Source organism: Melopsittacus undulatus, chromosome 10, assembly GCF_012275295.1.
Source record: "Melopsittacus undulatus isolate bMelUnd1 chromosome 10, bMelUnd1.mat.Z, whole genome shotgun sequence".
Taxonomy (NCBI): domain Eukaryota; kingdom Metazoa; phylum Chordata; class Aves; order Psittaciformes; family Psittaculidae; genus Melopsittacus; species Melopsittacus undulatus.
This window is the reverse complement of record NC_047536.1, coordinates 32,496,865-32,509,724: the sequence shown is the minus strand read 5'-3', so window position 1 is coordinate 32,509,724 and position 12,860 is coordinate 32,496,865. Positions and strand designations below refer to the sequence as shown.

The 12,860-nt window shown below is 46.7% G+C and overlaps 1 protein-coding gene across 1 annotated transcript in view; it reads right to left on the bottom strand.

Moving 5' to 3' along the window:
- COL9A3 (collagen type IX alpha 3 chain) overlaps positions 1–12,601 on the bottom strand; it is a 34,811-nt gene extending 22,210 nt beyond the window's left edge. The window contains exons 1-10 of the mRNA XM_031047034.2: positions 12,360–12,601; positions 11,079–11,156; positions 6,946–6,981; positions 6,270–6,341; positions 6,126–6,179; positions 3,048–3,083; positions 2,427–2,450; positions 1,870–1,923; positions 1,123–1,176; positions 371–412 (exon numbers count right to left, since the gene is read on the bottom strand). Of these exons, the coding sequence (XP_030902894.2) occupies positions 371–412; positions 1,123–1,176; positions 1,870–1,923; positions 2,427–2,450; positions 3,048–3,083; positions 6,126–6,179; positions 6,270–6,341; positions 6,946–6,981; positions 11,079–11,156; positions 12,360–12,425 (516 nt within the window). The 5' untranslated portion in view covers positions 12,426–12,601. The remainder of the gene's footprint in view (positions 1–370; positions 413–1,122; positions 1,177–1,869; positions 1,924–2,426; positions 2,451–3,047; positions 3,084–6,125; positions 6,180–6,269; positions 6,342–6,945; positions 6,982–11,078; positions 11,157–12,359) is intronic.
- Between the last annotated feature and the right edge of the window lie 259 nt (positions 12,602–12,860).

Genomic DNA, 12,860 nt, shown 5'->3' with positions numbered 1-12,860 from the left:
AAGGGTTATGTATTCTGCAGTGAGGCAGTTCAGACCCACATCTGCAGGTCTGGATGGTGCAGGTTTAATGTCACCTATGTATGCTAATGAAAAGTCACAGCAAGGATTTAGATTGGATCTAAGGAAGAAATTCTTTACTGTGAGGGTGCTGAGGTACTGGAATGGGTTGCCCAGGGAGGTTGTGAATGCTCCATCCCTGGCAGTGTTCAAGGCCAGGTTTGACAAAGCCTTGGGTGATATGGTTTAGTGTGAGATGTCCCTGCCCATGGCAGGGGGGTTGGAACTGGATGCTCTTAAGGTCCTTTCCAACCCAAACCATTCTGTGATTCTATGGTTAAACCAAAAGCATATTTCCATAAAGAAAACCTACCTGAAGGTCCCCACCACCATCGGGAATTGCTCCTGGAAGACCCTGCAGTCAAGGAATGCGGTCTTTTAAATACATCACAACAAACATTGGGAGGAAATACAATCTGTAGGAAATGCACTTTACAGACACAGCTCCATTGGATCAGCACAAGGCAGGCACCCAGCCCCACAGCTTAAAATGCATGCTCTGAACCTGGAGCAGTGCTCAAAACAGACATGTCAGGGATGTTATCACCCTCTAGAGATGCACAGCTGAGCTTTGAGCCTTATGTGATGAAGGCAGCAACTTGAGAAGAGCATCTGTGCACAGCCACCTCCTGACCTGGGCAAAACTCCTTGGGAAAGACCTCCGGATCCCACTATTCAACCCTCTAGGGACACCACAGCAAACCCAAACCAGAGACTTGCTGGTTTCAAGCCCCGCTTTCTGGCCCTACAAGAACACGTCATGATCCAACTACATAAACCTCACTGGAGAGAATGGGAAGCACACCCTGCAATCCCTTTATGCCACAAAGCCTGGATGTCATTGGGTTCCTCCACCCAAACAATAACCAGGAGATCATCCACACACCAAAGTCCGGGCAGTGGAAAGCCACTGCTCTCCTTGGGGTACAGTGTTTATGGCCTGATGAAGCTTAGTCGGGAAAGGGAGTGCTCATGGCATTCACAGCAAGTAAAAAGTATCTGTGCTGGCAGCAAGAGGAAAATGTTGGATGCTTCCAGGGAATTATCCCATATCTATTTACTTACGGGAGGTCCGGGTGGTCCAGGAGGCCCTGGGAATCCCGGCAGCCCAAAAGGTCCCTAAAAAGAGTGGAAATCATCAGAATCCCCCTTCTTAACCATTTCAGTTGCAAACACAAAGAAGAGGAAGGGTGGCTACCAAATACCACTGCAGACTTGTGAATGGGGGACAAGGTATCCCTAATGGGACTAAACTGTACCTTTCTTTCTGCAGAGGGTTCTATGATTGGAAAGAGAACAGCGGATGCATATGGAAGTAGAGCAATTAGGACAGAAGAACATAGCCCTGTGCCTACACTGGCTCTGTACCTCTCCAGTGGAGCTGTGGGCACCCAAAAATGATGCTATGCTCCCCCATATCAGACCCATTCTGTGCAGTAGCTCCTTTTGAGGATGCTGAATGTACAGGCTAGCTGGTAATTAATCTCTGTTGTTGTGACATTGGCTGCTCTTTTATCTCTATACATAGTTGGCAAAGGAAGATGTGGTTGCATTTGCACATCTCTGGCATTGCACCGGTTGATCAGAGTGACCCTACACAACCTGATACAAGGAATAGTGTTGCTCGTGGGCATTCGTAGAGCTTATAGCTTCTTGTGCATCACACTTCCACAATGGGATAAGAGACCAGAAATAGGGGGTTGGAACTTGATGATCTTAAGGTCCTTTCCAACCCTAACTGTTCTATGGTTCTATGATGTTAGAATTGTGGCATGTCCAGTAAATGAGGATCAAATGATAGGAGAAACTCACAGGAGGACCCCGAAATCCATTTCCACCTGGGAGCCCACTGGGTCCTGGAGGCCCCTGTAGAACAGAGAGAAGAGCTTTTATACCCATGGAGACCTTTCATAGCTGCCAAAGCCTAGGAGCAAGCAAACATCCTGGCTGTATTCCCTGCCTAATCCCCACTGAGGAGCTCAATCCTGCACCCAGACAATCAGTTTACCAATGCCCATCTCTTTTTGCTCCACCTTCCCATAGAGCATACTGTTATCACCACTGCATGCTGCCAGCATCTGCATCCCCTCCAACACAGGGCAGTGCCCCAGGAACCCACTAAACAAAAGCTGCCCCAGAATTGGGTGCTTCCAGTGATTACAAAGCTGCTGTGCCTTGAATTCACATCAGTGTCAACCGCCTTGGTGTTAGGATAAGCACAAAAACCCCATAAAGCTGCCAACCTGCAGGACTCCACATCCCTCTGCCTGGCACAGGAGAGGGACACAAGGCCTGGAATGGGTTTATAACACCCGGGGTACCCCATAATGATAGTATAATGATTTAAACTCTTTATCCTCATTACTTACTGGAGGTCCTGGTAGTCCTTTGCCCTGGAAACAACATTTAAACCAATAAAAGGTCACTTAGGAACTGAACATATAGGAAGAAAAGCAAACATCAGAAAATGCTGCTTAATCCTTTCAAGTTTCCTTAGCACTCCCCCATCCCCAATTACTGTAATTTGCAATCAGAGCAAAGCTGGAGTCTTGATGAATCCTTTTGTTGCCTCTAGTAATTTATATTCCCTTTACATCACTGTTACCTATGAGACATCTCAAAATAAAGCCACATACGATGATGTGATAGTGGGACACAGTTATGAAGACAATGTTATAGTTCATCCACTTTTCCCTTCTTTCTTCTCATTTTTAACAGATATTATTTCATGTCTTATAATTTTGATAGCATTTGATATGCTAACCTTTATTCCAAGGCTGGCTCGCTTTATAACATCTCAGAGACTAAACCCAGGTCCTGTGTTACCAGAACAGGTCATACATTCATATTTAAACACTTCAAACAATCTTTTCACTCATTCAGGCTTTGATCCCTTTGTTTGGGATGCAAAGCTTCTCATCTGCTCCTGGTGATGGGTTTGGCATAACATTACACACCATTTTACATAGGCAGTTGTAGGAGTTACTTACAGCAGGTCCAGGTGGCCCAGAAGGTCCCAATGCACCCTACAGGAATAAACCAGAGTGAAAACTAGCAGGGATAAACCAGAGTCCTCAGTATGGGTGGACATCAACACCTGCCCCCCTTGACACCAATCTCTGCTTGGGAACTCCATCAGTGCCTTACAGAAAGAGCTCACAACTGGAGATGCTCAGCTGAATTCACAAGCAGGACAGAAATCTATGGATAATGACCCTGTCATTCCTGATGGAGCTGGAAAACATCCCAACACAGTGCTGCTGGCTGTGATCCCAGGGAAGACGCTGGCCCTTTCCTCATGTTCTGCGTACCAAATGGGATTAGAAACATTTCCCCTTGTTATGCTGAAGGAGAAAGATACAGAGGACCCAAGGCCTCATTAAGAGCAGTCTTGTGAGGAGAAAGCTGTGATCCAATAAAATCAACTCAGCTGCAAATGTCAGCTCCTTCATTCCTCTTGCTGCAGGTGACCCTGATTTGCTTCCACTCCCTTTCATCTTTAGGCTCAACTCCTTACAACTACTGATGGTTGTATAAGGGACAAGGTGGGATTTCCTCTTGCAAAGCAAACACTGAATTCCTGACCCCTTCCCCTAATCCTGCCCATACTGAAACCAGCTGCACAGCCCCTTTCTGCTTTGGCCAACATGATAAAGGGTCAGCAGAGTACCCAAAGTGCCAAGTGTTGGCACTTTCCTCTCCTTGAGTTTGCTCTCTTTGTGTGTCTAAGGTGCATCAGTGAATGTTCCTGGCATGGTAAAAGATCATCAAGAGTCTGATGCGATTCTATTAAGTTCCAAGGAGAGCCTCTGACTTACACCTTGATCTTAATAACATTGTCTGACTCAACTCATTCTCCTGGTAGCAATGTTCTTTCTTTTCTGATTAGAAAACAATCTCACCGTCATTTCTCACTCTAAAGTAATGTATCCTATGAGTACACACCTATGGAGCACAGGAAATACTTGATGAATCTGACAGTCATAAAGAGATGTGAATAATGATGTTTTCCTCATTGTTCATAGTGGAAAGCACCAAACCTCAAACGGGTCTTTGAACACATTGTAATGAACGACACTCAGCAGCACTGAGGTCAGAACTCAACTTGCTCCTGGCTAAAAATAAAGGATATTTCCAATTGGAAAAACAAGTAGGCTCGATCTAATCACTCTGGAAGCAGAACCATGAGGAAAGCCAATGGATGATGGTGGCAGGAGATACGTAAGATAAACCCCATTTTTCATGTTGCCTTCCAGTACTCTGTTCCTGGTCACACATGAATCACTGTTGGATTGATGAAGCATAGCATATAGAGGAAATGTTTAGCAATAATATAGCTAAAACCTCTCTTCCATGAGCCCACTTCCATATGCTGAACACCTTCGCTCTCAGATGCTCCAGATAAATATGCTTATTTAGAAGGAAGTCATAGTGTTCAGCATGAATTCATTCCCACAACAGTAGGTAGACCCCAGCTTATTTCAGTGATTCCTGGGAGACTTTGCTTCTCAAAGTTGGGATAAGAAGGGTGCCCTTTCAGAGTGCTAAAGCTTTTAGAGGTTTTTCCTTGTCTCCAGGCTTTTATTAGACCAATTAAAACGATTTCCCAGATGGATCAGTGACCTTGAAAAGCTCCCATAAATGACAACAGGTCCCAGGTTTGCCCCATGCTGGCAAATTGAGTTCGGAGGTACAGGAAAGCATGTCAAATCAGAGCATGTAGTTAAGGTAACCATGCCTGTGTGCTGCTGCTGAACAGCTGAAGAGGCAGCTCTTGTGCCCAGAAATGATCTGCTCAATTACCCTGCAAACTAGGAGCTTGTGTGCTAAAGTGGGCATGGGCAAACACTACTGCTGGACGTAAAGCAGAGGCACAAAACTGCTCACAGTCTTCTGCCTGTGCTCCTGAGCTTCTCTGGTTTAGAAATCAGGGATCAGTTCCCAGGAGGTGCTGGATTCCTGCCCCACTGTCAGAGTCGTCAGGATTTTGCAGCACTGGATCTTTAGGGAGAAAGATGGGCACAAGGAAAAGTAAAGGAGATGGGGTTTAGTGCAGTGCTGATGGATGGAGGCTTGGATGTTGGGTCCTGCCACTGAGCTTTCCCCGTGGCCAAGCAAGCTTTGCCTTGCGCATGGGAAAGGTAGAAGAACATAACAAAGATAGATGGCTTTATCACTCATTCCTTTAACTAAATGAGACAGCTCACAGAGTTTGGAGCTTTGGGTAACACCTTGGAGCAACAAATGGATTATTTGAGATATATTGAACATGTTTTTAACCTCTGCATGCTGTGATGTGTGTTTGTCCCATCACTGCAGCTTCCAGCTCAAGAGACCACTGAACCACCTGAGGATACAAGCTTTATCTTCCCACATCAGGAGGCAGGAAAATAGCTATGCTGGATAAGAATCTGTGCTGAATGTTTAGTTCTTAATGTCACAAGGAGGCCTTTACAGCCCCATGATGATCTGAAGGACATGTGTAACATCTCAGGCAATCATTTGTCTATCCCTGTGGTGCCCCTTAGCAGAGCTGCAATAGGCAGGAAGCAAGAAAAAACCCCTCTTACGTCTTGCTATGCTGGCTGGGGAAGTTTATGCCAAAGCAACTAATAATGTCAACCATATGGACAGCCCCAGAATTAGCAAAAGTCAATACACAGTAGCAGTAATTACAAACATAACAGAGCTACGTACTCAGGCTGCAAATAAAGGCCAGAATAGCTTCCCTTTGATAAACTTCATCATTAAGCCTTAATGACTGCTTCAAGGAACTTTTCAGATACTCAAAATACCATCAGAGCTGTTCTGCACTGGTACTCCCACCACTGAGGCTGCCCAGGCCCATTCAAAGCCACATTAAAGAAAGATGGATTTCATGCCCTGCCTAATGAAAAGCCATCTGGGGCTTCATTGCAAGGGCCCAAGTATTCTGCAAGGATTTATGGATAAATAAAGCCTTGTAATCAACACTTGAATGTCACCAATTTACAAAGGGATGAGGAATCATCAACGCAATCAGTGATAACGTTCATTTAAAGGGACTTAGGCTCTAATGTGGTACTCACACGGTCTCCTGGAGGCCCATCTGGGCCAGGTGGGCCATCATTTCCTGTTAAACCCTGAAACAGCATAAAGAAAGTTGATGAGGCCCTTTGGGAAAACACTCATGCTCATATGAGATATATAAGGGAAGATGACAATATACTCACATCCACACCAGGAAGGCCAGGCAATCCGGCTTCACCAGCTGCTCCAGGCTTCCCTGGTGCACCTTTTGGCCCCTAAATCAGATGCAGGTGTGATTATGACGATTGTTTTTAACACAGTAACAAGAGGAATAGGATGTGTGTTGATACAGGCTACAACATGGAAGTTCATTTGTTGACGTTCATCTCAAGCCATGCAACATGGAAGAATTCCTGCACAGAGATGAAACTTGCCATGAATCCCAACTCTTAATTTGGATTTGGTGTTTTGGCTCAGTTCCACGTACTCAGAAAGCTGTTCCTAGTAAAGGGGTAGAAAGGGATGGGGCAAGTGGCTCAGAGCAAAGAGCTGTGCCACTTGGTACAGCGCTGAGCAGCCCTTGGCAAACTGAGGAGCTGAAGCAGACTCAGGCCAATGCCAAAACCAACCGCATGTATGTGGCTTGGTGCTGGTTTTGTTGTGCTGGTGGCAGATGAGCTTTATCTCATGGATATCCTCTGCTAGCAAAGAAGCAGGAGGATGGGTTTGAACCCAGGACCAGTGCTGAGCATCTCCACTCCTGTGCATCCCTTAAGGAAATTCTGCTGCAGATCAAGAGGAAGATGAGCCAGGCTTAGCTCTTGCACTGTGTCCCTTTCCAAAGGAGAAGCAAATCAGTGTCAGCCACAGAATACTCACCGGTGGGCCTGGCAAACCAGGAGGGCCAGGTTCTCCCTAAATGAAAGAGAAAGACATCAGTGTTAGTGCTGAACCTCCTTCTGTTGCCTTGTTGCCACAATGGTGTTTCCAACTGTCACAGCACCCAAGTCCCCCTTCATGCCCACTCTAAGATTCACCATGCTCAGTCTTATGAAGATGATGCTCTAGATCCTGCCACCACCTAAAGCAGGATGAACTTTAGGGGTTGAAACTAGACGATCTTGAAGGGCCCTTCCAACCCAAACCATACTATGATTCTATGACCACAAATAGCCTTTTCCATATCCATGGTAGTAGATCTGGTGAAAGCCACATCCTCAGCCTCCCAGAAAGAACCAGTGCTTCCGAATGATGCCCAGCACCTACAACTTGTCCCAGGTATTTGCACTTGGGATTGCCTCCAAGCGGGGCAGAGAGGAAGCTGAGTATCTAGCCAGGCTTTCAAACATCTTCCTGATGAAACAAGGGGATATGATGATAAGCTCCAGGTATCCAGGACACAGCATGAAAACTGTGGCACTATCAGGAGTTTGCAACAACCAGAAAGTGAAGAAGTTGGTTTCCCATCTCATCCTCCAGTCCCAGTTCCCAGTGTCTGGATGGTTCCTTCCCCTCTTGGCTTCGGGAGAAGTGCATTAAACACTGCAAGAGGCTCAGGTATGGAGGGTGAGCAGAGGGGAAGAGGCACATGGATACCCTGGAAGAAGAAAACCTATATGGAAAAAGGGTTTATTAAGAGAAACAACACCCTCCCCACCTTGGAGCGGATAATGCAGAGTCAGAAGGCACTCAGTGAAGTTGTGGAATTTATAGTGTGTTTCTATATTTACTGTGTCAGCAACTGTGAAGTCTGTGGGCAAATCCCTCAAGACAGGCTGCTTTGAATTGCTCAGGCGAGGATTTATGTGCTGCACTGGGGAGTGATCAACACAGACCAGAGAGTCATTGAACAGAGGGATCTTTATGCTCTGTCTTGCTGAAGCGACTCCTTTGCCCCCAGCTTTTTCCATAAATAGTTATCATTATCATAGGTGGAGAAGGTCTCCTGCCAAGGAAATGAAAGGAGCCGTTCTTTTGCAAGGAAGGGTTTGAAAAGGCAGCTAGAAATGGCAGCAGAAGTGGTTTACTCCCTTCTCCATCACCTGAGATTGCCAGCCCCTTGCATGTTTCCTCGCCTATGTGATGGCAACCTAAGCAGCAAGGTCACAGCATCAGCAAAGCCTATTTGGGACCATCTTAAACCTTGACCCAGCCATCGTGGACCCCTGCGGGACTCTGCAGGAGCACCAGAACTTCAGTCAGCTGAATCAAAAGCCTGATCAGGGTTCATATCCCTAATGCCAGATCACTGGGAATTAGAGGCAAAGGCTGTCAGCAAGAGGAAATGCTCTCCTGGTGCTAGGGTTATTCTGTCTTAGCAAGTCAAGGCAGGAGATGGAGAGGGGGGGATTAAAAACACAACTTGATTTTTGCAAAGCGACAATTGCTCATTAGCAATTTGGGGAATTACATCCCCAGAAATAATTCCCAGGGACTCGTAGCCAATTCTTTCGCTCACAACATGCAGCTTCTATTCTTGGGAGGGAGAGATGCTGCTTGTTAGCGAGGATGAAACGTGAAGTGTGTTAAAGGCTGTAATTATAAAGTATTTCAGAGGGACTTCACGTTGCAAACTCCACTTTTGTGTCTGCAGAAAGGCAAGGATAAAAGCAGCAGCTTCTAGAAATCACGTTTATGGGGTTCATCCAGGGTTCGTTTAGAGATAGCCTGAATAACTCAGCTGTATGTTACACACTGCTCACTGCTTGCAGCCGATGGTAAGGGACTGTTGAACACCTCAGCAATGCTCATCCGACTCGGAGACCATTCAGCAGCTCTTCCCACACAGCATTCATCCAAAGCCATCTGTGGAGATGATCCAGCTGGTGGCTTATAGAGTTCAGGGAACTTGCATAGAAAAGTTCTGACTGTGCTTCAGAAAAAGTCTCATCATTGAAGTAATAATGGGTTTCATTCTTTGCACTGATGGAATTGATGCTCCCACTCGAGCTCCACATGATCCTCTCCATGCAGCACTATGACAATGCAGAGCAGTGCTGGGTTTTCTATGCCATCATTTTGGAGGGTATTGCAAATGTATGACTATGCTGAACACCAGCCACAGCCCTGCATCTCTTCTTCTACACGGTTCCTTAAAGGCCTCAGTATCCTACTGAGCAGCAGGAACCATCCCAGAGCCTGTCCCTGACCAGCTGGAATGAACACACGATGCTCACATGAAAAGGGCACCTGAGCACTTGACATCCATAGGAGGGATGTAGATGAGGGCTGTTCAAATGAGACACTGTTCCTGCACAGCCAACACTCCAAGCTCAAGCTGGGATTGCAAAGACTCTGCACCTTAAGTACTTTATTCAGCCATTTGATGTATTAGGACCAAAGATCTCCATGTTAGTTAGATGTTGCTATTTGGTCATTTCCCACAGGGAGCTTCCAAAGCTTTTGGCAAAGGATAAAAGGGAGCAGGTTCACATGGCTAACATCTCTCCAGGATCCTGTTTCCAAAAGCAATCAGGAGTGATGCTGGTGCTGTTCCAGGATTGAGGTGTAAAAGATCCTGTAGAAAGCAGGAACCGAACAACACAATCACAGGGATCTGTTTCTTTCCCCATTGCCCATACGCAGAAGTTGGTTACGACTTGACATCTGAAGGGCTTGATCCCTCCTAAATCCTTCTTTTTCACTCTGTACAGAATCACAGCCAGCCTTGCCCAGAGCCCATTGGCCATACTGATTCCAGACACTCACTATTCCCAACGTGACCATGCATCCTCTGCCCTCTTCCAGGGTGTCCCTTAAGCCTTTTATCACACCATGAAAAACAGCGCAGAGAAACCACCGAGGACCAGCTCTGGACTTTCCATGCTACAACACCAGAGTGGGATTTTCAGTTGAAGAGCCTGTGACACTTCACAGGGACCAGCTGCAATCAATGAGGTTCTCTCTTCAGCCCTGCTCACAGAGCCACTGTGAAAGCTCCCTGCTGCAGACAGAAAAGCTCCTTGTTCACCATATGCCAGGGAACTCATACATCTTTCTTTACCTTCTTATCCAAAAGAAAACGACCTGCATGGAATGAACAGATTTTTCCAAGGCTGCTTAAAGGCTCAATTCCAATAAACTTCCTTCAGATGAGCTTTAAAAAACCCTGCTTTATTCCATAGGCAGCTTAGAGACACAAGCACTACTCAAACCGAGTATTGAAGCAGGAATCTGGCCTTCTGCGTTTGATGTGGTCTTGCTGAAGGTCCATCAGATGCACTTTTTATCCACTGCCAGCTCCAGGACACAATTCAATCCTTATCCAAGAGATGCACAGAAGAAAGATCTTTCATTTCTATGGAAACAACAATTAAATGTAATAGGACAAGCTTTTCTTCACCGGCAAGTGCTGTGGTTTGCAGCCTTCTGCCTCTGCAGGAGGTGGATGAATAAGGAACTGCTGCTAAAACAAAGGTTGCCCACTTCAGTTGCCTTTGATGCCACTACAGGCAACTCACGTCTAGCAACACACGAGCCAGATTCTGACCTCACGCATGCCAATGTAAACTAGGGATAAACATACTGACAATGCTGAAATGAACCAAATAGAAGTAAGAGCAGTGTCCAATGCTGCAAATTGGAGTTTCTTGGAGGCTCTTAGAAATGCGGATGCTCCGAAGTGTCACATAAACCTCTCCCTGAGCTACAGAACAGGCAATGACTCCAACAAACATCACACCCGTGCACTCAACCTTACGTACTACATTCCCCTTCCTCCCTAGATACCAATAAACATCCCACTTTACAAGCTGGGTCACACATCCCTGCACATACATTAGCTTTGCCCTGGAGTTGCTCTTGAGATAGGGGATTGATCCTGCAAAGAACCTGATGCCACTCAGCACCTCCACCCGCTGTGCTGACTCTTGGGAGCAAGCTGCTTCTCCAGGTCCATTCACCTCCATAGGATAACCCAAAGGCTGGGGCTCTGGAGAACAAGAGCAGCTTCTCTGCTCAGCTGGCCCTGCCTCTGCTCCACCCCTTCCCTCCCTCTGCCATACGTCACTCACATCTATGCCATCCTTCCCAGATGGTCCAGGGGGTCCTCGTGGTCCAGCAGGGCCTTGTGGTCCCACTCTCTGAAAGGACTGGGGAGGAAGAGAGGGAGAAGAGTTTATATTCGCATCAGAAATGGGCTACATCAGAAAGCAACAGCTAAATCCTACAGCTGACCCCTAAACCTGCACTAACCCTGCATCCCTCACAAACAGGGGGGACTCGGCGTTGCTCAGGACTAATGCAAGGCTCTTTGGAAAACCCCTTTGACTGAGGACATCCTCAGGGCTCCCAGTTTGTTTAGTGGGTGGCTTATATTGGGAATCAAAGGTGGTTGCTGGGTGAGAAATGGATTTGGTTGTATAGGAAATCCTCACTGCCTACAAGCACGGTTCAATTGGGGCAGCGGAAGAAATGCAAAGCCCATGGAAAATAGGTGCAAGTGAATGGCACTAAAAATTAAGTAATAGTCCCAGTCTTATGGGGTGATGGAGGAGCCAGGCAGACACTGCTGGAAACAGGGAAAAGGGGAAATTCTCCTCTATGAGCATAATGCCATTTGAAAATCTGGGATTTTGGAGGAGGTCTGAGGTGGGGGGAAGGAAAGAAAGCTCCAGTCAATGACTCCTATATGGAAAGGGCTCCAGAGAGCAACTTGCCGTAGCTTCAGTGAACAAAGGTTTCATTGTAGAAGCAGCTCTGAATTCCCAAGCCAGACTGCAAAAATTCCTCACTAACACAATGGAAAACCCTTACTGAGGAGTCACTACCCAAGGCAATAATATCAATAACACACAGGCGAGTTTCATATAAATCTGCAGTGACCAAGGGTTAGATATGCTGCAAGTGTAAAGTCTGGATGTTAATTGAGGGAAGGAGTAAAGAGTTCTGCTTCAGATGAAAACCCAGATCAGATCCGTCTCAATGGCAGCCTATACTACACTATAAAAGAGAACTGTTCCTCTTACATCCACAGGTCTCCCCTTTCCCAAGTCTTTCTCTCTTGTAACTGAAGTCCTGAATGGGAAGACAATACTTACACAGAAAGTATAAAGCAGCACTTTCTACACGAGGATACGATCTGAAAGCCTTAACTATGCAGGCACAAACCCAGATGTGCTTGCCAGGCGCTGTGCAACAGCACAAGCAACACACACAGTTTTCATGAACCTCAGACTCTAATAGCCTGCAAACAGCCACATTTCACCCTGCAGGTATAACATACACACATCACATTATCTTTTACCCTTATAGACCTTTTCTCTGGAGTATAACACACCAACGAGGCTTCTTACCTGAGCTGCTATGGTGGCTAATAGCTGACAGAGGAAGAGAAGCCCAAAAGCGGAGAATCCAGCCATGGTGCCCAGGCTCTGCCTCCCTTCCTTCCTCCTGGGCAGCTAAACCCTTTCTCCTCCAGGGTCCAGCAGATCCCTCCTCCCAGGTCTCAGCTTACACACAGAGACTCCTCTCCTCCAGATAAACCTGCGGCTCCAGCCCGAGGGGCAGAGCTCAGGAGCACAGGCTACAGGGGCTGAGCTTGGAGGAGGGAAAGAGGAGGTTTAGGAAGGAGGTGGGAGCAGGATGGGCAGCAGCAGGCAGTCAGGAAGAGCAGCCCCAGCCTACAGCAGGGAGGGAGCCTAGATTGACCAGACATAGGGATGCTGCAGGAGACGCAGATGCTCCTTAGGTCTCACATGGACCATTTCTCAAAGCCCATCACCATCTCTGTGCCGGACAGATGCTAAAGCAACACAAAGCGAGTTATTCAGTGCCTGAGGCTACCCGACTTCACT